Source organism: Crocodylus porosus, unplaced genomic scaffold (genome assembly GCF_001723895.1).
Source record: "Crocodylus porosus isolate Cpor-Errol unplaced genomic scaffold, CroPor_comp1, whole genome shotgun sequence".
Classification (NCBI taxonomy): Eukaryota; Metazoa; Chordata; order Crocodylia; family Crocodylidae; genus Crocodylus; species Crocodylus porosus.
In genome coordinates this window covers 11,597,165-11,621,752 of record NW_017728886.1, presented here as the reverse complement: position 1 = coordinate 11,621,752, position 24,588 = coordinate 11,597,165, and the positions used below count along the sequence as shown (strand labels likewise).

The 24,588-nt window shown below is 43.8% G+C and overlaps 1 protein-coding gene across 5 annotated transcripts in view; it reads right to left on the bottom strand.

Annotated features, from left to right (window-relative positions):
• GALNT11 (polypeptide N-acetylgalactosaminyltransferase 11) overlaps positions 1 to 24,588 on the bottom strand; it is a 73,169-nt gene that overhangs the window by 41,016 nt on the left and 7,565 nt on the right. Inside the window, exons 1-5 of one of the 5 annotated variants that reach the window (XM_019530377.1) lie at positions 22,462 to 22,604; positions 10,710 to 11,042; positions 6,484 to 6,607; positions 4,764 to 4,930; positions 1,466 to 1,591 (exon numbers count right to left, since the gene is read on the bottom strand). In XM_019530377.1, coding sequence (XP_019385922.1) covers positions 1,466 to 1,591; positions 4,764 to 4,930; positions 6,484 to 6,607; positions 10,710 to 11,004 — 712 coding nt within the window. In that variant the 5' untranslated portion in view covers positions 11,005 to 11,042; positions 22,462 to 22,604. Of the gene's footprint in view, positions 1 to 1,465; positions 1,592 to 4,763; positions 4,931 to 6,483; positions 6,608 to 10,709; positions 11,043 to 14,587; positions 14,667 to 15,690; positions 15,755 to 22,461; positions 22,605 to 24,588 lie in introns of those variants that run through there. The other 4 variants (XM_019530403.1, XM_019530367.1, XM_019530396.1 and 1 more) reach the window with 4 other exon arrangements.

Genomic DNA, 24,588 nt, shown 5'->3' with positions numbered 1-24,588 from the left:
GCAATAAAAATGGCCGGCCGGAACAGACGGGGCAGGAGTCCGAAGGAGGGACTCGCTGCCGCGGAGACCGAGGCTTCAGGAGGGGTGTGTCTTATGGTCCGGTGCATCTTATGGTCCGAAAAATATGGTAGTTAGTCTACAAGGTGCATATTATCTCCCTGTTTCCTACCTAGATGTATACCATATATGCTCCATCTCAGCTAATTGTAGTAATGGTAACAGAAAAACCTCGGGTGAGAAGTTACTGAGGAGAGACAAGTTAGGACTTGATACAGATTAACAAGTAAATAGTGCTAAAAAATTACATATATATGAAGCCTGTGATACACAGATAGCTAACATGCAACAGCAAAGTCTCTTATTAACCACAGACAGGTATTCTCTAAATGCCACCACATATGCAGGCACAGCTTTATCAGAAAAAGAGCTAAGATGCACTTGGGATTAGGAAATTCTGAATGCCTGAACATCCAAATAAACAGGAAATAGTGGGATCACACACTGATGCATTTTGCAGGGGGAAAAAAATAAAGAGTCCTAAGACGGCTTAGGGATTTTCATCTAAATTGTTAAGATCTTAAATGTCCTTTTATACAAAGCAGTGAATAACAAGTTAATGGCTAAATGGCCATGCTCTGAATTGCCCATGTATAGGAGTTGAACAGGGCTGCATATACATGTTCAAATGATCTGGAAGAACTCTCCCAAATTTGTTCTCCTGGTAGAAAAATATACCAACAGCCATGAGAAGACATTTGAATGCTGACCCCCTAAACAGCAAAGAGCTTGAAGTGCTGATGCTGTGCAGCATGCTCTGCAGGCTCCCTCAGTCTGCCTGGTGACAGATAGCAGCAGAGCACAAGGCAGCACTGACTGGCTGACCCAGACTTTTCAGCACCAGCCCTGCAGCACAATGTGGGATTGTGAAGGGGATGTGTTCTGCTGCCTGCTTGGCTGGAACAGAAGAGTCCAATAAGTGACACTGCTTTGGGGGGCAGAGTGAGAAGAGGGAAAGAATGGTGGAAAGCATCTTGGGATGCTGAAGGACTGTGCTGTGGCTTCTCTCAGAAAGGAAAGTTGTATAGAAGCACTTCCTGGAGCGTTTAACCCTGGGTTTTCCCTGGTTATTTCTCAGGGAGCAGCCATTTCCGCTCTGGGAAAAAAATATTGAACATCTGAATGCTCACAGTTTCTCCTGGGACAGCAGCAACTCTCCCAGAAGAAACTAAATGTCTGTGTGTGGCCTAGGATTCCCTGTCCTTACTCTCCTGGACATCTAGGGTCCATTGTATGCAAGTTCCATCCACTGGAGGTTCTTTGTACCACTCACAGCAGCCCCTGTAGAGGATTAAAAAGCAACTTTGAGGATTACCATATGTAATTGGTCAAAGATGCCTTGGATAGATGGGTTGTGCCTGCACCAAGGGGGCTACCTGCACACATGGAGGCAAAAGACAGGATATACCTGTAGCATGAGATGCTCCAATCATTCTTCCTCGAATCAGCCCCTCACGTTTTTCATTTCTTACCAGCTTGGTGTTTTTTAGAAGGTTTTTCTGAATATATTCATCTAGGTCTTTTTTCAAATCAGCTGAAAGAGAAAATACACAATTATTAGAAGCAAGTTTTGCAACAGATTCTCTGCAGTTCCACTTTGAAAGCACATATACACACACGGAAAAGAAGCTTTCCTCTATATGTTAAAGGATACACTTCCACACCAAATCTGTTGAACATCAAAAAACGGATCTTGTTCCAGGTACTACCTATAGCCTGAGCCCCTCTGCCTACACTTTTAGTTGTACAACCTTATTAAGTATTTCTTTCCAAAAAATAACTTGGGAACTGATGAACTGCAGCATGTCCATCTCACTACTTACAATGCTGGCCATTACTGTCTCAGTATGACCATGTCCCAGCCATTCCCCCACCCCCTGCCACCAAGCTGTCTAGCCTTATCCAGGTCATCTTGCTTCCTACTTGGATTGTAAGGTCTTTGGGGGAGGGATCATAATTTTGTTCTGCCTTTTGTTTAGCACAATGGGGTCCTGGTCAATGAACAGAGTCCAAAAGTACTATAACAGGGATATTACTGCGGTTAATAACAGTTGGGTAAGGAGGAGAGGGGGGCTGCTTTTCTCTACAAGCCCTTTCCACTGTAGCAATTTTTTACTTGTAGGTAAAAGGCAACACACACTGTCCTACAGAAGTGATATTAAAATCAACAGTATTCCTTACGAGAAAGGACATACATCACATTAGAGTAAACACTAATATTTTCAAAGGGGAAAAACATCTTTTAATCAACTAAACAGGTCCAACTAATGAAAGCCTGGGTACAGCTTTTCCTCCACTTTTCAAGAAAAAAAACCCTGATGCTTAACATCAGATGTAGCCAATTAGTTGAGGACTCAGCTCACAGGTGGCCACCTTGCCAGACCTCCAGGAGGATCAAAGGCACTGCTTTTAAAGACGAGCAGTGATCATTAATACCTAATAAGCAGTACACATAACACTAATCACTGTCACAAGTGCTGTCTCAGGCACTCTCTCTTTCATCCACTAGTAAAGCAGGCAGCAGGCTGCTGTCACAGAGAAGGGAAGGAATTGATGAGGACCTACTACTAGAAAAACAGGAAACACTAAGCAGAGATATGAGACTGGTGCAAATAAGTTAAACCATAAAAAAAACAAAAAAAACCACTTAGGGTGTTACAAAGAAGGGGCCATGGGATATTTAGAAAAATTAGAGCAAATTTTGGAATAAATAGTAAGATGCTGAGCCCACTGTTGGCCAGCTATGCCCTCAAAGTTGTTGCTAATCCCATTAATAGGCTAATAGCATGAATAAGGAGGACAAAACTACGCATTTCCATAAAGGCACTACTTTATCATCAGAGAGATAGCAAAAAAGGAATTTCTGACACCAGCTTCAGAAGCTATGCAGCAACGCAAACATTTCAGAGACACCCATTATGCAGCTAGCCTAGCAAAACTGATTTTCCCCTAGTCAGCAAATACCAAAAGCTACCTGAACAAGCCTATCGTCTTCTCTTATCCAGAATTCAGCTCAGTTTCTACTACAGTACTACCCACAAGCCCCAATCCACTACCAGGGTTTCACTGGACTAGGAGTGTAAAGGTAAATACTAAGACAGGACTCAAAGAGTACATAGTAACTGAGGCAAAATGGAAGGAGAAAGTACTATCCCTGGTTTACAGGGAGATAACAGAGGTGTAGAAAATTTAATTTGCCTAGTGTCACATAAGAAATCTCTGGCAGGAACAGGACTGAAACCCTGGTCCAATACCTCAATCTCAAAGCCAGATGCGTGAAACTTTTTCAGTGAAAACCAGTGTAAACATTAGATTTTTTCAGTATCAATCCAGAAAAGGGATAATCCTTTGACTGCTGAAATTTTGCTCCATTTTCTAACTATCTTGGCAAGTTTAAAATTAGAAAGTTTAGCATGACCATATTAAGGAATTGGGATTAACCTGGCTTTGAAAATAGCAACCTACTAGTCTGAGGCTTGGTTAACATGGCATGATGTTCGTGTTAAACCAACAAAGTATTTAAAAGACATGGTTTTGAAGCAAGTTTCATGCGGTATTTAAAGGCTGTGCAACTTGAAAGCAACAAGTTGTGCCAAGTACTTTGTGGCAGGGAATACATACTTCTTCTAAACCTCAGGAGGAGGAGGATGAAACAAGCATTTAAGCATTCTGCAAGTCTGCTGGCAAGGGACAGTGTGTTTAATCCTAGTTCTTTCTCCCCTACTTTAATATTTGAGCTGACCTAACAAAAGCAAATCAGTTTTGTACGAACAAAGGAAATTCCTTCTAAATTGTGCATACCTAATTGGCCTAACAGAGTAAATGAGGTCTTAACCCAGAAATCAGATGATGGGACAGTTAAACATATATGACCAAAAAAAAAAGGACCTAATGAAAGAGATGCAGAAGGCTGTGAGTGTTTATACAACAAGACAGTAGGAAGCTTGAACAATCCTGCTTGCCACTTCTATTACACTGACCTACTTCTCAACTGGTGTTTAGCTTTTCAAACGCCAAAATGCTTCTAAGGCTTATTTTGATTTGCAGTGTGGTAAAGAAAGAGCTGGAGCACATGATCTTCAAACCACAGACAAGTATTTGAAAGCTCCTTCTGAAATCTACCCCTTTTTGAGGCCCCATCAGTCCGACCAATCCTTTTCCAACTGCAGAGCTGGATGCTGCTCCATCAGGAGCCAGCAAAAGCTTCTCTGGGGGAGCCACAAGGGGCTATCCAAGAGCAGCGCAGTGCTCTGAACTCCCATGCTGAGCTCTGCTCCCAGGCAGCATGCTGCCACTTGGCTGCCGAGCTGGGGGGGTGGGTGGTAGCAAAATCACTATTTCCATAGTGCTCCATCAACTCTGACTGAGGAAACAGGACAGCAGCACAGCACTGTGTCTGTGCAAATTCATTTCAGTAGTGCTTATGGAAGGCATTGGCCTAAAGAATGTATCCCTGGAACATCAGCACAGCCCGCTCCAAACACGAAGCGTGCTGGGCCAGCCTTCCCGCATATTGTCATGGTGTTATTCATAGCTCAGCTGGCCCCAGCTGCTTAAATTCCCACTACTGTGGGTATCAACAGTTACCTCTAGCTGGAATGAGTGAAGTCTAAAAACCCAACTGGTCTATCAGGTGCTTTTACTGACCATTGAGAAAATAAAGCTAAGTACCACCAGCAGCTGCAAGTTCAGGGGTGGTCTCTCACCAAATTCACTGTTGTCATCCACCAGGATAATTTCATGAAGAAGATATGATGGAGTGCGATCCAGGACGCTGTGTATTGTCCGAAGCAAGGCAGAAAGTGCTTCATTGTAGAAACAGATAACAACACTAGCAGAAGGTAGATCAGAACGGTAAGACTTTTCTTTACATCTGCAAAGAAACATGATGTAGTATTTATTACTCATTAAGTCTTGTTCTCACCACAGCTTTGCACAGGGCTGGTGGAGCCTTACTAAGCTCCATAAATAACAGTGCTAATATTGAATTAGAAGCTGGTCCTATGCATTAAGTGAAATACTAAAACATGCCCATAATTACGTAACAGCATTAACCTAATTACATCAAGGCTTAAAAAAGTACACAGCATGCTCATACCTACAGCTCGTGCAATTCAGAACCTCAGATAGGGCTTGCTGCTACCTGGTGGAAAATGCATTATAAGCTGCTGTGAGGGCACACAACCCTATGGGTCAGCTTCCAAAGACACTGCAGTCAAAGATAGCACTGACAGTCTTACACCAGGAACGTGACTACTTCTATTTGCCCATTTCAATTCCTCCTCCTAAGACAGGATCACAACTGACATTTGTAGTAAGGTGCCAGAAGTGAGGGACCCAATGACATTAAAATCTAAGAGTATAATTCATCAAAAGGTCTTTTCACATCAGATCAAATCAAGTCAGCTGCTGGGAAATATCTGCACTCAGGCAAGGATGATCTATTACCTTAACCAATAATACAGCCACCATAACAGAAACAAGTCACAGATTTCTCTTTTTAGTATAGTGGTTTTCTTTCTTCTTTTTTTTTGGGGGGGGGTTGTTATAGTGACTGTTTCATTGTGTAATGGACTCTAGAAAATACATTCTAGATACAAGAGCAACATTTTCAGAACGGGACACACAAGAAGCCCACTCTTCTGCCAGTTACCTATCCCCACCCGTAAGCCTCTGATTTTCAAAGGAACTAGGCACAATTCAAAGTATCTTCAACATGAATCGGGGTTTGCTTTTAGATTTCTTTTTAAAATACATTTTAGCTTGGGTCTCCCATGTGGCTGCTTGCATGTAATTTGAACAGGATATATTGTGCGATATATTCTAATCTAAGCAATCCTTTGCTTAAGATCTGAAGGCCTAAACATGTTTAGTCCTTTAGTTTGTTCAGCTGTCATTAGCTTGTATGAGTTCTACTGTACATATATATGCCTTTGAAAGTATACTGTGTTGAAAGAGGCTTCTGTGGGCTGATCTATGTAGAGAAAGTTTCTGGAACTGATCTCAAAGAAACACACACACACACACACACAGCCTTGAGGTGGTGTCACACTCTCTCACGTGACCTCACACACACACACACACACACACACACACACACACAGCCTTGAGGTGGTGTCACACTCTCTCACGTGACCTCATCTGTTAGGATTTTCCAATCATCATCCCCTTCAGCTTGCCTTCTGAAATGCAATTTTGAACAGTATTAAAATAAAACTACCCTTGGATTTAAAAGAATCACCTCAAGCCATCCAGCTGCAAGTATTAAAGGATAAAAATGTTGCCTTCGGTGGTACCTGAAATGTTGAAAAACATTATCTATCAGATGCACAGCTGCCAAACATTTAAACAACAACCTCATGATTTAGCATAATGTTGTGCTTTCAATGCCTCAGATGTACAGGGAACATGGTATAAAGAACATACTTTGTATCCCTGGTGTCTGGCACATCTCTGTGATATCCCAGCCGGTTACTGATCAGCACATTGAAGGCATGTTTCTGATAGCCCAAGTCTCTCACCTCCTGATCATGCTCATTAAAAATCATGCCTGAAACAGAAACATGCCAAAATCAGTTCAAAGGAGCAAAAAATGTCCTTTAGCAACGATGAAGTACTGAAATGGAACATTTAATTCATACTACAGCCTAGTATTCACCATGTTTCTACAAATTATTCTTTTTAACCTGTTTTAAAAGCACATTTCTGTTTAAATATTGTGTCTACTCCATGTTGGGGAGGAGGGAGGAGCAGAAAAAACGAAGAACAGCCATGCCTGGGGTAAGAAAGAGAGATTAACTGGGGAGTGTAACATGTACCCAAGGTGGTGGCTTTGTCGTCCTTATTTCTTTCCCCTCCAAGTTCCCTTCCCCCTTTCAACTCAGGACAAAAAATGGGTGTCAAGCAACTAGCAGTCCAGGTCTAGCCCACTTGACACAGTAAGTCAGTACCTACAGCAAACTGAGGTTTGACACAGCACGTATTTCCACAGCAATAAAGTATGTGCAGAAAAAACTTTCCAAACAAGGTTTCAACAGCTCAGCCTTCCTTGAGCATCCAAAGAGCAAACCAGCAGCTATGAAAGCAGCAACTGCTCCTATCAATCACACCTGGGCTGTTAACACCAAGTTCATTAGCAACTGAGCTAGCTATTTTGTTCTGCAAATTAATTTGTAGCACAATCAGACACTGTTGTGTGCAATAGAGGGAACCACTGCCAGTTTCAGTAAATGCTCTACTAGAAGCAAAGGTGAAGCCCTAAATACCAACCTTTTTACCCTGGCTTTTCCCTAAGCCACAGTCTGGGCTTTCTGTCCCCTGCTTGGAAGAGGTAGTTATAAAGAACAATGAAAAGATCCACTTTCCTTAATTTCTTGGGGGGGTTGAAAATTATGGCAAGGGACACTCCATCTTCCCCCTTGATTCTGTGTAGGCAGCTGAATGTAATACCTCTCTTCACAGTAGCATCCAGCCAAACAACTGAAATGCTCCGCTCCTGTCCCAAGTTCTGCCAAAGCCACAGATGCAATTTCATTGAGTCCTTGGTGCAAAGCTTCAAACTAAAAGATTCAGTCGGGTATTTTTCCTCCATAGCATCATGTAAAAAGTCTAGAGTCTAAAAAAGCTTAAATTCAGTTGCTGCAAAACATCTGAGATTATCCTGCTTCAGAGAAATACGCAATAGCCAGGCAAGTTAAAGCACTTTGCAGCCTCTCCACCACAACTTAATTCAGGACTTAATCAGGTGGACTTAATTCAGAAGGAAGAGTGCTAAACAGGTAGAGAAATGCAAACTAAATACCATACTTATGCAAGTCTAGATAAGGTTTCCTCCCCCAAATCAACATGGAGGGGGAAAAGCCCCTCTGCCTAGAATCAAGTATGAGTGCTGGGAGAGGAGGGTCAGGCAGCTGCTCTGGCTTGGAGTTGGAGCCATAGCTGCAGCTGCTGCCTGCCCAGCCCCCAACACCTCTGCACCCCACCAACTTCCCCCCCCAATGCAGCATCTGCTCCTCTGCCTGGCTCTCTCCCTCCCCTCCTACTCTTGCTCTGCACCAGCAGGCTCCATCCATGCAGCAGCCTGGGTCACAAAGCACAGCACCAACCCAGCCCTGTAGCAGCAGCACCCAGCCTGCACAGCTGCTAAAGGGGCTGAGCATGGCTGCAGCCCCATGCCCCAAGCTAGAACAGGGATGGAGCCTGCTGGCAGGGAGCATGAGAAAGTGGGGAGAGGGAGCAGAGAACAGAGATGAAAAGGGGGATGCACAGGCAAGAAGGCGAGCAGAGGCTGGGGGAGCCCAAGGCTGTCAGGGGAAGAGGTGAAGGGGGCTGGAAGACAGGCACAAGCAGGGGCAAGCTGATTGACCTCCCCACACCACCTGCCCTCCCACTGCAGCAGTGGGGGGTATGAATTAAAGACAAGCTGTCAACAATTAGATTCTATACATGGAAAATTATAACAAATTTATACATTTTCCATGTATAGAATCTAATTACCAAGGGTCATCTTAAATTTAGGGCCGTCTTGGATTCAAATACAGAGTTTTGGGAAGGTGCAGACTACAAAGCAGGCCCTCATCTCCCTTCAGAGTTCAGGGGTGCCAGGGTAACTCAAGTTACTATCCTGGGATTTACATCCTCTCCAGAGCTGGAACAAGCTGTGCACATCCATACAAATACTTGAACACCTTTTCCACACTGCAGCTCTTAGCCAAGAGGGTATCTTTAACAACATGGCTGCATTGGTAAGAACCCCAGCAAAATATAACGCACCTGAACCATTGAGGAGTAATAGCCAGAGTTTACACCAGTGTAGTCCGGGGGCATGGTGTACACATCAATGTTGCTACCATGGCAGATAAAACCCACATATGGACAAGTCAATAGTAACAGAGTTTAGGGATACAACTCATAGTGTCAAGTCCCTTCCTTGTGTAGCCAAGGCCTCCAATAAGGTAGCAAAAACCTCCTTTATGTTGCATGCACCTCCTTAGAAATGTCTCCGGCCTTGACCTTGGCCTGTCCAGAGGCTCCAGGCTCAGTCTTGATTGCTCACCCTGTGCCCCAGCAGTCTGCCAGTAGCCCTGTCTGACTCTTCTGCTTTAGGGACCACAGGATGGAAAGATTTATGCCAAATTCTGCTGGGTTTTGTTTGAAAAACCATCCACACCCAAATATTTGAACATTATTCCCCAGCTTCTAAACTCAGGCCAACTAATATAAAATGTTTTTCAACTCGTTTTGGGGAATTGCAAGCAGGCCACTGATGTGCATGGCAAATTCCAGTCCAAGCAGCGGTTCTATGCCCCTGGAAAATTATGTCTGCAATGGAAACATCAACTAACCCTTTATTACAGCAGAGTTATACATACACATTTCACACTTTTATAAGAAAAAAGTAAATTATTCTACCAGATGATGGTTTGTTTTCTGCCACAATATGCTTTTTTTTATTCAACTTTACAGGATAGCACATTTTTCACTGCTCTGCCCTGAACAGACAGCAGGCCCAGTTCTAACAGAGGCTGATCTGTGTCTAACTCTTTATTTTTAGGGTATATCCTAGGTTTGGTTTTCCCCACCCCAGCCAATCATTAAGTTCCAAGATCGGTGGATTTTCTACTGAAACTTTCCAATTCCTTTCCTGGCTAGTAGTGAATACATAGAAATAAATGGTCACCTCTGGACTTATTGCATCTAGCTCTCTCTTACTGGGGTTACAGCAAAATAATAAAATGTTTGCATGTCCCCAGCATTAACAAGTCAACAGGTCATTCTGGAAGGTGTATTACTTTCTAGCTACTAATATTAGCCTGTGAACAAGTCTGACTTTGGTAAAGACTTGTAAGAAGCTGACATGGCCCTGTGAACTAACAAAACGTATGGGGGCTATATTAAAGTACTACATTCAGTGCTAGGCAAACTACTGTGTTATACAATATTTTGAATGGAAGTAGTCAAGACACTGGATCAATGATTTGAGTTACCTTCCTTCCAGTCCTACAGCCAATTTTAATTCAACATGTCAACTGTGTGATTTTTGTTGTTACATTTGAAAAATGGAGGAGAAAAATCTGTTAAAAGATAAATACACAAAGTGCCCTCAAAAAGAACAAGGCCAAATCATGCTTTTATCACACATAGGGAGACCTAATTACTGAAGTAAAGCAAGAAGGATGTGGTCCTAATTATTGTCAGCTGAATAAATCCTTCAGTATTATCCAACCCCTTTTCAAACATCATTTTGTATTTTTATGTTCTTGTGATATCAGACCTCTTCATTCTGTATTTACCAAAACAGCTTTTAAATCCTTTTTATTTTTTTTACTGCAAACAGACTGAGTTTCTCTTCAGCTTATAACATTTCAAGTTTCAGTTCAATCACCTCCTTAAAGTAAATTGTCACAGGAACTCCATTAATGGTCCCAAAAATAAAGTTATATTGAGGCTTGTACTTTTAACATAATTTGGTTGTTCTCTCTTTCAGCATTTGAGACACCCCCCCCCCCAAAGTATGTATCATAAGAGAATAAACTTGAAGTCTACTCCATTACCAAGACAATTTACCTTCCCTTAAGGACAGGTTTCTCTTGCACCGTACGGCTTATTAAGCTGTAGTTGTCATTAGTAATGCAGACCACCAGCCCACTTACCCATTTCAGGAGAAAAATCAATGTCTCCCTTCACTGGATCCTGTTCATGATTCCCCAATGGATTCCCTATCTTGCCTCCTTTCTTCTGTGGCTCAGGTTTGCGAATGGGACCCCGAGTGAACCGGGGATAGAATTTTTTAGGAATTGGCTTTTGAGGTTCCAGCCCCTTGACGGGCACATTCTTGAAAGAGTGGGTCTCTTCACTGAAGTTGAAATACACGAAGAGCAGAAGCGTCCAGGTCACAGATGTGAAAAGGCACCCATAGCAGAAATAGCGAAGTGTGACACTTCCCATTGTAGACCTAGCATTGTTGATGGCCCATTCTCAATTTCCTGAAAGAGAATCAAACACAGAGAATTGAGGCCATTGTCTGCTACAAGACCGCAGCAAGTTTGCACTTTAAACTGATTAAATTCTAAACGCTGAATTGTCATAAAAAGCTCTTTGGAACCTCAGCTCTCTAGTTTAAATTTTATGTTTAAGAAAATCTTTTTCTTTTTCTGCTCCAACAATGACAACAAAAGAATGCATCTGCCTTATAACTGCATTTTCTTTAAAATATTGTGGGGCACTTGAATAGTACCGGGGGTCTTCCTTTATACTAATTTTCCACAAAACTGCACTGTATTTCAAATAAACTTATTTCCATTTGCAAGAAACGAACGAACAATCAAGGTAGAAATTCTGTCCTGGAAGTTATAGTCCCAACTCTTTCCTATGGCAGAGTGCTAAAGGACTGCAACCAATCTGCTAGCAAAAACACCAAAGCAAACAAACAAAAACACCCCAACATAAATGCCCCGAATTTACAACTGGAAAGAACAATGGGGATCTCAGTACGCAAAATCCTGAACACAAGGCACATTGCACCGCCCTTTGTTCCACTCCAGTAAAAATAGCAAAAGACTGAAGTTTTCAAGCAGCCTCTCTAGCAACAAGAGTGGAGAGATAGGGCAGTTTGGAAACAGTAAGAAAAGAAACGCACACATGAAAAAAAGACCAGGGAAGTGTCCGGGGGAGGAGGTGACTTTTTTTTAGGGGAGTGTAAATGCCTCAAGCTAATTTCACACTTCCTACCTGGCCTGGGATTAGCTGCCTCGCAGGCACTACCTGCCATTTCCTGGAAGCCCAGAAGGCCCCTGCAAGGTCAGGGCAAGTCAACCCCACACAGGCAAGGGGGCTGGGACCTGACCCCTGCAACAGGGGGAGAAGACCACTGTATCCTCTCTCACACTGAGGAATTTACTGAAGAAAAGCAAGTCTGGCCACTGCCTCCTCTGTGATAGAGACACCCTTGGGAGGACTGGTCACTCACCAGAAGTGATACAGTTTACAAGAATCAGTTAAATTTGGGGGCATCTAGTCCAAATTGAAAGTCTAAAGCATCAAAAGAATCAGTACACCTAAAACAGAGAACCGAAGAATTCACTGATTAGATTTTTCTAGCCATCATGAATTAGCTTTTTGGGAAAACAGGAGATATGCCATTATCCTCCCTCTGTCCTAAATTATTTCAGAAATCCTTCCAACAAGACAATCCGTGAAGACCTGCAATACCTATAAGATGCTTTCAGAATTAAACACGATTTAAAAGCAATAAACTGAGATATACCCGTTCTTTCTACAGACATACAGGTAGAGCAGCATTTCCCAGCCTGTTAGATTGCGCACTGCCAATTTAAAATGATACAACCTTCAGTACCACCAGGTGGAGTGTGGGAGGGGATAGGTGTGTGGTTATGGTAGGGTGTGTGGTTATGGCAGGGTGTGTGGGAGGTTTATGAAGGGTGTGGCTGCATGTGTGGGGAAGTCATATATATGTGGGGGATTGTGGGGCTCAGAGTGCAAGTGTGTGGGGTGTGAGGAAGGGTGGGAGGGCTGTGGGGACCCCCCCCCCCCCACAGTGCAGCAGCAGGCAGGGGAGCTCAAGGCACTCAGCGGGGTGCGGCTCCGGCCAGCACTGCACATCGCAGTGAGGGGTGCGTCCTCTGCCGGGCAGTCTGTATCACTGGCACTCCCTGCACTCGCCAGGCACAGGAGGGAAGCCCCGCATGCTGAAACCAGCTGCCTTTCCACCTCCAGGGGAAGGTGCCTGGGGCTTTCCTCCCATGCCGCAGAGCTCCGGTGGGGAAGACAGCCACTTCCAGCATGCAGGCCTTACCTCCCATGCCCGACAAGTACAAGGGCTGCATACATGCACAGGGAGCTCTAGTGATACAGACGGCCCAGTAGAAGCTGCAACCCTTGTCGAGACGTGCAGTGCTGACCACAGCTGCACCCCACCGGGCACGAGTGCCCCGAGCACCCTACCTACTGCTGCCATCTACCACTGACAGGTTGTCTGCATACCACTGGTGGTACATGTACCACAGAATAGGAATGGCTGAGGTAGATAGCCCTAATTTAATTATATTATGTATGTGGTAAATTTGCATAGTTTAAAAAAAAACAAACAAAACCTTTCCATCTTTCTGTAACTTTCAATATTTGTAAAAGACCAGATTTCTCAGCATGTCAGAAGTCTTCACCAGAACTCCCCAAATGAGTCTGGCAAGGAACAAATTGGAATAAGATGTGCGTCTAAGTCATCTTCAAAACTATAAAATGTCTATATGTCCTGAAAACATCGCATTCCTTGTAAGTAGTAAACACAAAAGGGATGACAGCTGTGATCAGGTTTCTACTGAAGTCTACAGTGAAGAACTTGCACTTCTTGCAGTGGTGCAGGATCAGATCCTAAAGGATTTGGCTAAGAGCCTGTCACAATTCAAACATAGTTCGTCAACTCAGACCATCTACTGCTCCTTTACTTACTTAAAGTTTTTCAGATAAATATTTACCAGCTGGCTGAATTTCAGCCCTGCGCAAAGAACCAGCTGACATGGTTTAAGCCTGAAAGCTTAAGTGTGACATAACAGGATTTAGGTCGTGTGCCGTCCCTTCTCCATACAGCTGACCTGCTCAACTGGTGGAAAACACCCATTCTCCAATGCTCTAGTAAGGATACCAAAAAGATCTGTAGATTTCTGAATATTTCCCCCTCCCCCCCAGATCTAGGTGGCTCAGTGTAAAAAACAAACTGGTCTTCTATTCTCCCTGTTAATGTAAGTCAAGGATGTTGCCACAGTGAACCCAAGTTCCAGAAAACGCAGAAGGATGCAGAAAAGCAAGGCAAGGCAAGTGGATGGCCAGTATAATCCTGGCTCTGGCTGGTTGACCTGCAAACCATTAGAGCTCATCTACACTATAGGCAAATATATGCATCAGCACAGAGGCCAGCAGCATATGGGCATAAGTTGTTCCCGCCGATGGCTCAGAAGTTTCTGGACATTGCATTAGCCAGTTATCTGCATGGCAGGAGAGGAGAGAAATCTGCTTTAATATCAGATCTAGGTGAATATGCTATTTCTCTATATATGGTACAGGTCTTCCCATTCCCACTGGCTGTCAGAGAATCATAGAAAATTGGGGTTGGTAGGGACCTCAGGAGGTCACATCTAGTCCAACCCCCTGCTCAAAGCAAGACTATCCTCAACTAGATCATCCCAGCCAAAGCTTTGTCTACCCAGGTCTTAAAAACCTCCAAGGATGGAGATTCCCCAACCTCTCTGGGAAACCTGTTCCAGTGCTCTATTACCCTCCTCATGAGAAAATTTTTCCTAATATCTAACTTAAAACTTCCCTTGCTGCAACTTGAGCCCATTGCTCCTTGTGTCATCTGTCACCACTAAGAACAGTCCAGCTCCAGCCTCTTCTGAACCCCACTTCAGGCAGTTGAAGGCTGCTGCTATTGAATCCTTTCTCAGTTGTTTCTTCTCCAGGCTAAATATGACCAGCTCCCTCAGCCTCTCCTCATATCTGCTGGCAACACACCCACCAATGCAGCACAGTAGGCTGTTAGCCTTCCTGGCAACAAGGGCACACTGTTGGCTCATATGCATTTTATTGTGCACTGTAACCCCCAGGTCCTTTTCTGCAGAGCTGCTGCCCAGCCAGTCAGCCTCCAGCCTGTACTAGTGCCTGGGATTGTTTCGTTCTAAGTACAGGAATTTGCACTTTTTCTTACTGAACCTCATGAGAGGTACACGCACAATTACAACCCTTGACTCACGCACACAGAAGCACATTGCTTGCAGCACAGACCAACCATTTCTGACCACAGATTACCTTCTTTCTTCATGCTTCCTTTGACAGCCATTTTCTTTCAAAGACATCTAAGAGTAAACCTGCCCTGCAAAGACTAACTCACATAGTCATGTCTGAGCTAGCTTTAACCTTGTGAGCTCAGGTAGAGCTAGCAGTACTGCCACACCACCAAAGAGCATTGCAGGCTCCCTGCAATGTTTACTCAATTTCTTGGGCAGGCTAGCCCAGTGGTTCTTGACCTTTTTTAGACTCAAGGCACCTCCCACTGGACTCCAGTCCCCCCCCACCATAACTTTGCTTATTTGCATGACACCCGATTTAAAAAACGAGTGTGTATATTACAGGGCTTACCTCCTTACACAAGGGCCTGGGCAGTAAGGGTGGGGGATCATTTAGGCAGGGACAAGCCTGAGCTTGGATCATTTCCTCATACCTTGTGGCACCCCGGAGTGCCCTAGCACCCTGGTTGAGAATCGCTGTGCTAGCCAGACCCAAGGAATAGATGTATATGATTGCTGGAAGGAAGCACAAGGTTGGAACTGCAGGGCAAAGCCAGCCCCACCTCCAGGGCAAGAACACTAACAGGTCAAGACAGCATATATGAAGGGCCTGGTGGATGTCTCCACCCAGCCCTCACCTTCCTGACTCCAACACAAGAAAAATCCTGCTTTGTACTATGCTTATAGCAAACTGACCTGGGCTCCAAGCACACAGTTTAAGATCCAATTTGCCTACTCCCCTCCCTGCTCGGTTAGCAGAGCACAGCCTCCTCCTCTCTATCCACGCTATCTTGTTACCGCCAGTAAGGCCATCTCTCTAAGCCAAGCTGCTCACCTCTCTAGCTCTGCAAACTTTTCTGGAACACAACTTTATCCCATTAGACTGGTGTTGTAAGCGCTCAAGGTAATGTCTTTTTCTCCCAGCTGACCTCCTCCTGCAGGATTTTGAAACTGCAGGATTAAAAGCTGAATCATATACTGCTGAGCCAGCAAGCTGCTCACACATCCAGAGCCTGTGAAGAAGAACCTGCCTCTCAGGCTACCTACCTGCTCTTATCTCAGGATCTCTTACCAGTGTCCTCACCACTCAGCTCGGGATGCACTGAGAAGGAGTGTGGTGAAGATTTAAGGTCTATTTAGAAATACTGATTTTTGTAGGCACTTACATATACACACTGCCTGGGTAGCATCAGCATTCCTGATCACACAATTAAATACACCATTCTGTGTTAGTGGCCTTAGAGTTCACCTAGGCAAAGGCAGCAGGCTTAAACAGTTCACTCCAAACCCTTTAAGGAAAGAAGCGAAATTTAATTAACCAGATGATAAATTCTACCAACGGATAAAAGTACAACCTCATTTATGTTGCAAATACAAAGATGTAGTCACCACAAGAGGCCCGTTCTAACACACGATTAAAGCATGACTGTTTTGTGGCGTGAAGAGTAACCTAACTAAAAATGCACGCAAAAAGATCAAATACAATATAGCAATGCAGGCTTTACGCATACCAGAGGGACTGTTCTTAATAAGGTCCCTTGGGGTTACAGCATGGACCAGACTGGAGTCAGCTATGGCATTTTCCCCATCATTATTGAAAGGCAATAGCTGTCAACATAGGAATTCTCAAAATACCTTAAGCAAACAATTATTCTCTCTCCTCCAGAAGAACATCCTGGATGAATACAAACCAAGAAGAGATACCAGCATTTTTTGTCTACAGATAAGATATTAAGCCTCATAATGAACATTTATACCCATTAACACCACCAATTATCTCAGAGCACATTACAAAGGTTAATTAAACATCACAATATCCTGTGCAGTAAATCAGGGGATATTATTTATTATCTATAACGCTAGAGCCCCGAGGGACACTCATCATATACTGGCCATGCACTGAAAGCAGTTCCTGTATCAAGAACATCACAACCTGTTTGTAGGTAGGGAAAATGGAAGCACAAGACATAGCAACACAGGACTGGGAGAGATTTTCTACATTTTCAGGTAAACATAGATTTCAAGCAGTCAGGCGGACAGAAAAAGAAGTGGTGAAAAAATTCAAGCACAATCCTGAGGATTGACCAAACAGCCCATTTCTAAAACGTTTTTCTGCCAGCCATAGCTTCTCAAAGAGACCCACAGAAGTGGAAAAACTGTCCACATATACCTGGGAAGCAAAATGTATTAGCTATCTAATTCGGAGAGATGCCAGACAGCTCTCCAGCACAAAATGAAGGAAGGCATTTTGTGCCCAAAAGCTTGTTTAACCTCTCCCCCAACTGTACAGTTGGTCCAATAAAAGATATCACCAGAAAACCACTTGCCTCATTTCTAAACAACTTTTACATCTCGCATATTATTTGGACCATCTTGGTTACAACTCTCCTACATTTATAACTGGGAAAATTATAAAACTGTATTAAAAAAGTCAAATGAACAAAATGAAAGCTATCCTTTCATCATCTCTTTGTTAGTGACAAGTAACAGAATTAACAAAAGTTGTCCAAGTTACTTATTACCTTTTTTTTGCCTTTTTTAACAGGAGTCTAAATACTGCATTGATAGAGTTTGAGCAGTTTACTAAAAGCATGTCAGTCAGCAGAGCAGGGAAAAATCCCCAAACCCTGACACCCAGGCACATCCTGGAGAAACTATACTGCATCTCATTTCAATGTCACTCACCTCCTTGACATAAGTAGTAAGATACACCACCTCCTCCCATTCCTAACCTAAGAACTGAATCAATCATCCGAAGTGCTAATGTTTAAATCCATTAATAAGTGGCCAGAAACAATGACACTGAATGTCAAACAGCTGTCCCTGCCCCAACACGTAACTCATTCTAACAAATATTGAACTTCCTGACACCTGAGCCTTCAAACATTGCAGGAAAACACTAAAGTACAGAATGCATTTCACAAGAGTTTGGCTTAAAGAGTAAGGGATGGTTAGAAGAACTTTAACCAGCCCTTGCTTAAAGACCAGCATATGTTCGGCTTCGCCTCAAAGGTTTTGTAAACTCACCTTCTGACTAGATGTTGTCACTCTGCCAAAACTTGGGTTTGTGAGAGGTCAAACAGAGGAACAGGTTAACCTCAATTTTTTGAAACAGGAGTCAGAACTGTGTGAGAAAACAATATAAATACAGCTTTGGCTTCTCCAAAATAGGTCTTCTGAAACATGCCACTAACTTCCTGTAAGGTTGCCTGGAAGTGCTTGACCTTTTTAGTGAAGGGAAGACAAGAGATGTGTATGGGTGTGTGCGCGCTCCTAGTTTTTTAATCAGAAATGTAAGAAGTTGCTAAAACTGATATTATAGTTGTCGGTGGAAGTAAGGGGACAAACCTGTGGAAGATCTTTCTGAAGGAGTGGCTACAATACTCAGGAGAAAACATCGCTTCATTACCTTAGCTTTATCCAAGTATCTGTGTTTCCTCCTTTGATATCCTTAACTTGCCAACAGCTTCCTTCCTTCCGATGCAGAGCTTGGGCAACAGCGAAGTCTTTGTTAACAAAGTTTCCCCCTCTCCCCCAATTCCTGCACCAACATTGTTTTTAGTTTTCATCTCTACACAGTTTCTGGAAAAAGCAGTGTTTACAGTATAATAAAAATGGGTTAGACTGGGAGGGGGGCAGCACTCTCCCAATCACCAAGTCAAGTTTAGGTGTCACTTGCAATAATTGCATGAAAACAATTTCCATGTTTGGAGCAAAAGTTTATCCTTAACAGCAGTAAGAACTGAAGTCATCTTCACTGGGCATTCTGGACATACCCCGTTTGCCTTCCCCATTGGCCTCTACTCTCTGCCACTGCGTGAAACAAGACTACTGTGCCGTGACACTGAGCCTAGACCCACCAGGACAACTACTAGTTGCACAACAACTGATTCCTTGGGACAATAAACAACAGGAATGGGAGTAAAGGTTACAGGCTAATAACCAATATGCCAAGGGAGGGCACCAAGCACAGAAATGTGGTTAGTGCCTACTGCCCCATGAAGGCATCTAAGGAGTCAAAGGACGTTGCCCAGTGAAACTCTGCTTGAAGACTGCATGCAGGACTTGCCAGCCTATATCCCCGGTGGGTCATGGGATTGAGGTGCAGTAGAGATCCACCAGGGCTCCTCACCCTCAAAAGACCGTCACCAGCTTGTGTCTAGACAAAAGTGAGGGCAAGGTGGTGAATGTTATGGAGTATGAGTATATGAAGGTGATGAGGATGACAGGTTTGATATCCCCTAGGCTGCTCAGAGGCGGTAGCAGAGAATGCCAGGGGGGCTGCTAAGGCAGGTGTCCCACAAAAAGCTCCAGAGGGCTGTGGGATGTGGCAGCCAGAGACTGCCCTCTCATCAAACCTGTTGGACATGGGCAAGGAAGGTTGGTGGCAGGATGGCCTTGCCCTTCTGAAGCAAGCAGCTCGGAGAACGTGGCATGGGCAGCTCCCTGCTCTGGGCCGCCGCAAAGGAATCTGCCCATCCCTGCCTGACAAAGTCCAGGTGGTCTCTGATGCAAGTAACGCAAGCCAGGATTATCTTCCAGCACACCCAGGGGACCCCTGTTACCTGCACCACCAGCTGGGGCTCAGATGGGAGGTCTCTGCATCTACAGATCTAAGACAGGAGACCAACTTCCAGAGCTGAGGGAGGTGCTGGCAGAAATCTGGCAGTTTGCCAAAGTCTTTAGGGGGAAACCTCTCAGATTAAAGAGCTGCTGCTTGTACATGAACCCTCAGAAGCAGCAAAAGGCATGCCCCATCAAGTACCACACCTCTTAAAACTATAGACACCCTAGGAGCCTCTGCAAAGCCTTGAGAGAGGTCCTTTCAAGGGTGCTGTAGGGTGCCGCACAATGCTAAGCACTGTTAAATGTACAAACATGGTTCACAAGGTAAACCCAGAGGACTCAAATAAGAATCCATAGTATCAAAAACATTGGGGTCTTCCTCAGTTCTTTGCAACAGAAAAATTGCTCTGTTATATTTCTGTTGTCAAAAAACAAGTGATAACTAAGAGCTGGCATTTTCCCAGGAGCGCATCAAGTCTGCCAAGGGGTACCTTGAGTCTGAAAAAAGGTTGAGAATCACTGATCTATGGTTGGACCCTGGAAATGGCAATCCTTATGTCCTCCTGGATTTACAGTTAACACTAATTAACCTTTTCATACCACCCAAGAACTACCATTTCAGCAGATATCACTGCAGTGTCTGACACTTGGCTCACACGCCAATGATTTTCTTCTGTTCAAAGGTCAGAAACATATACTTAAACAAAAGCTTAGACTGAAGAGCAAAAGCAAACAGCTGACCATTAATCCACCCGATTTGACTCCCGACAAATGAGTTTCTACCATCTTCTTACTAGCACATGAGACTCACCCACCAGCATAATCTACTGAAGAGGATTTTCTTTCATTCATCAAACGCAGGGTTTCCAACTGTTTAAATTATTGCCATTACAGAAGGAGTCAGCTACTGTACACTGCAAATGAGACTATTATGTTGCAACAAACTAGTGTGTAATCTCAGTTCTTACATGGGCTTTTCACTTTAAAGTATCACAACACAAATCTCATTCCCCCAGTTTCTTAACTTGTAAATTGAGGAAACAGAAGGAGAATGGGGGGAGAAATTAGGCAACTTTCTCAAGCTGAAAACCATTAAAAATGGTCAATCTATATAATGGCCAGCAACCAGCTGTGAGTAAATAAGGAGGAAAAGGCTCTAAGGCCACCTACAGACATTATGTTCATGGCAATTAACATCTAAATCACATCATAAATAGTAAACCTGCCATACAGTCAGGCAATTAATGGTGCAACCAAACAAGAAACTAGTCACAAAAATATTTCACATGGGGACATTGGCAGGCCGCATGCAAGGCTGAATCCCAGCTGTCAGCCTGCTGATGCACAGAGATCCCATCAGCTGGGAGCTCCCAATGCAAGTTGAAAGGGTGCAATGGGAAGCGCAACATCAGGGACCAGCCCCAGTACTGCATTTCCTGGAGCACCCTGGCATCAGGGACAGAGTCCTCGATCGTGGGCTCCTCACCCACCTGTTGCAAGATTGGGATATGACAAATTTTATCCTGTATCCTAAAATATCATGAGTCCTGTCATGCACATGGCATGCCAGGAGGCCCGATTCTGGGGATGTGGGATAAAGTTTGCCATATCCTAATTGCACAGTACAAATCTAGGAGTACATGCCCATTCATTTAAATAAGACGAGTCTATGAAAAGCAGCTTTGAAAGACCTAAGCAAGTCGCTGATGACCTCAGGGTCAAATGGGAGTCACGGCATTTTACTGAAATCAGCAGGAGTTGCACACACCCACCTTCCTACATCTGAAGTAAAGTATACAACACATTAATATATCTTCATATTACAGCTCCTGCCATTAAGGCACTCAACAGGCAATTTAACCTCCAAATACAGTATATTTACTTAATTTTACAGATAGGGAAACAGGCTAATTGTCACCTGATTTTCGCAAGTGCTGTCTAATGGTCAGCAATGAACTGAACTGCAGTCCACGGAAGCTGCAGGTGCTGAGCACCTATGAAAAACATGTCGGTGTGACCCTTTGCTGGGTGATGGAGTACAATAGGGTACCCTCACGCTTGCACAGATTTAACCAACCAGGGTGTATAGGTGCAGAACAGCTTGACTTCTTTGGAAGGGGAAAATAAAATCACCTCAATAGCAGACTCTCTCATCAATACACAGGATAACACACGCAGAATACCAATGTTAGGTCTGATAAGTGATACAGCCTGGCATCAGATTCATAAGAGTCCAGTTCATGCTTAGAGAATTCAAGTACATTTGGATTAGAAATACCAACTTATAAATACCAGAAAGTGTTCAACGCCAAGCTAATGAAGTGGTGGTCAAAAGCTGGGTTTACCCAGCTGTGCTGCACAGTCCTCCTTTCATGCCAGGATGATGCTGTCTACCCACACACCTGGCACCAGTCCACCTACGGCATTCTCTTGCCTAGCCCTCTTCTTAACAACGTGTGGTAATGTAGGATTAACGTGTGGTGATGCTGGCTGTCATTTTAAGCCATCTGGCACACAAACACACAGCATGCCACTCACGACATCCTCTTCCTTTGAGATGCTAACAAAGATTTCTGTTCTCATCAGTGCAAGGGTATTTTCTTTTCACTAGCTGAAACAGCTCCTAGACAAATGGGAAGACCTGTGTGCTAGTTCCAAAAAAAATTTTGTTTTTAAATCTGTGGGTATTTTGTAATGCAAACAACACACATCCTGGGAGTCATCCACCAATCACCCCTTGCAGACACAGCTATATAATTAAAGACACATTGAACAGTGGCCTTTGATTCAGCCTCTCCTCCATTAAACAAGCAAGCGTTCATATCTAAACACACTACAGTTTTCAACAAGACTCCAGTGCTCTGTACAACACTAATCAGACATATGCTAAAAAGCCTGCAAGGTCAACCCCATGGAAGTAAATTTCCCCAATACATTTATAAAGGTTTAAAAGCTACCTACTTATTCCTTTGTAAATTAGAGCCCTAAAAGAAAAGGATGTATACAAAACAATTAGTAGGGGGGCAAAAAAAGTGCTCACCTTTCTCCAGCAGAGCCAACACCACAAAAACAGGCAAGGTTACGTGGTGAAAACATATTTACTGCAGCTAGGTCAAATCCAGCTGGTCTCTTCAGTCCCAACAAACAATAAAACACTGAGCCTGACACTGAACACTTTGCTTCCGAGTACTGCTTATAAGTCCCAAGGAGGCTAGTAACAAGCACACGTCTCTCTCTGACGACACGCTAATTTGGATGAGATCTTAGGAAATGAATGCTGCAAAACTATTTCTGATTTGGCTGCATCTCCTGCCCCAGAGAGAGCACTGTGAATTTTTTTTTAAACTAATGCATGATCCATATGTTTGGCAGCACAAGCAGTGGTAAGACTTTGTGCTGCTGATTACTGCAGAAGTGCAAACACTAACTACATCTAGGACAGCGATTCTCAGCCAGGGGGTAGGAGCACCCAAGTGTGCCCCAAGATACTCTGAAGTATGCCCCGAGATGTAAGTAGATAAGCCAGCTATGAGGAGATAAAGCAGATAAGCACCGACCCAGGCTCAGTCCCTGCCTGGCTGTTCAAGCACCCCTATTGCCCAGCCCCTCTGCAAAGAGGTATGCACTGTAATAAGTATCATAAGTTAATTTTTGAAATGGGGCACCACTCAGTTCACATCAGTTATCTAAACCTTGAATCTAAAAAGGTTGAGAACCACCAATCTAGGATATTACTGAAACACCCATCATCACAGCACCTACCCACCATGGATTGTAACAGGAGCGTTAGGGGACTGTTAAAGCTGTACAAATATTTCCATTCTGATCGCCCATTTGCTCCTTGCTTTTCAAATCAGTTGAACTTGTAAACTTACAGTGTTCTGGCTGAAATTTTTTAGACTTTTCTTCTTCTCAATTCTCTGTTTGTTAATTGAGCAAAAGTGGTTTGGCTTGTTTTTCCTAGAGCTAGTACAAGTGAAAACACTTTTTCCCCCCATTATAAGAAAATCCTGAGACTTCTTTTGAATAATTCTTTGGACAAAAAAAGCTGGGAAATAGCACTTACATTTGGCGGCCAAATATACCTCTGTGAGCAAAAGTACTTTCGAGTGGGCCACTAAAAATTAGGTTTGATTTCACTGAGCTTGTCTGTATTGAGCATGCACAGCATACTACACACACATTCCTGGCTGAACTCATGTGGCAGGTTGGACTAAGGTCCAATCCTGCAGTAAGATCCATGAAGACAAAATGTTGCATAGAATTCACCGCAGGATTTCACTTTCAATTGCGCAGGAGAAACTATATCTAAAGCATTTTTGGGCTCAGACGAAAGAACTTTACAGGACACCTAGGTTGCCTGCATGTAAGGGTCAGAAGCATTAGTTAGGCAAGGCTGCTTCAACAGGACTGACAAATATCATCATTCCCAAAGGTCACAGCTGTCCTCATGGAGCCAGCATGAAGGGGACAATCTGTTTCCATCTCGCCAACCAGAGCTAGAATTCACAGCCTATCAGCTTATTTTCTCCACACCAGAAGAGGTTGAAACTTGAAGCACAAAGTTGTTTGTGCACTTTCTTCTTGTTCTAATGCTTTTTTTCCTCTATTATCTGGAAAATTACGTCTAAATACATTAGCAGAGTTAAGTCTTCACAGTTAGGCAGGAAACTATAGGCCAGTTAGTCTTACCTCGGTCCTGGGTAAGCTTTTTAAGAGAATTATCCTGGTGCATGTCTGTGAGGGGCCAGCAGGGGAGATTATGCTTAGGGGCAACCAACACGGATTCATTAGAGGCAGATCCTGTCAGTCCAACCTGGTGGCCTTCTATGACCAGGTCACAAAATCCTTAGATGCAGGTGTCGCAGTGGATATGGTCTTTCTGGACTTCAGGAAGGCCTTCGACACCGTCTCTCACCCCGTTCTTATTAAAAAACTTGGAGACTGCAGCATTGATACCTACACAGTCAAATAGGTCACTAGTTGGTTGGAGGACCGCACCCAGAGAGTGGTGAAGGATGGGTCTTATTCGACCTGGAGGGATGTGGGAGGTGGGGTCCCCCAGGGCTCGGTCCTCAGGCCCGCACTGTTCAACATTTTCATCAGCGACTTGGATGGGGGTATAAAAAGCACCCTGTTCAAATTTGCTGATGACACTAAGATGTGG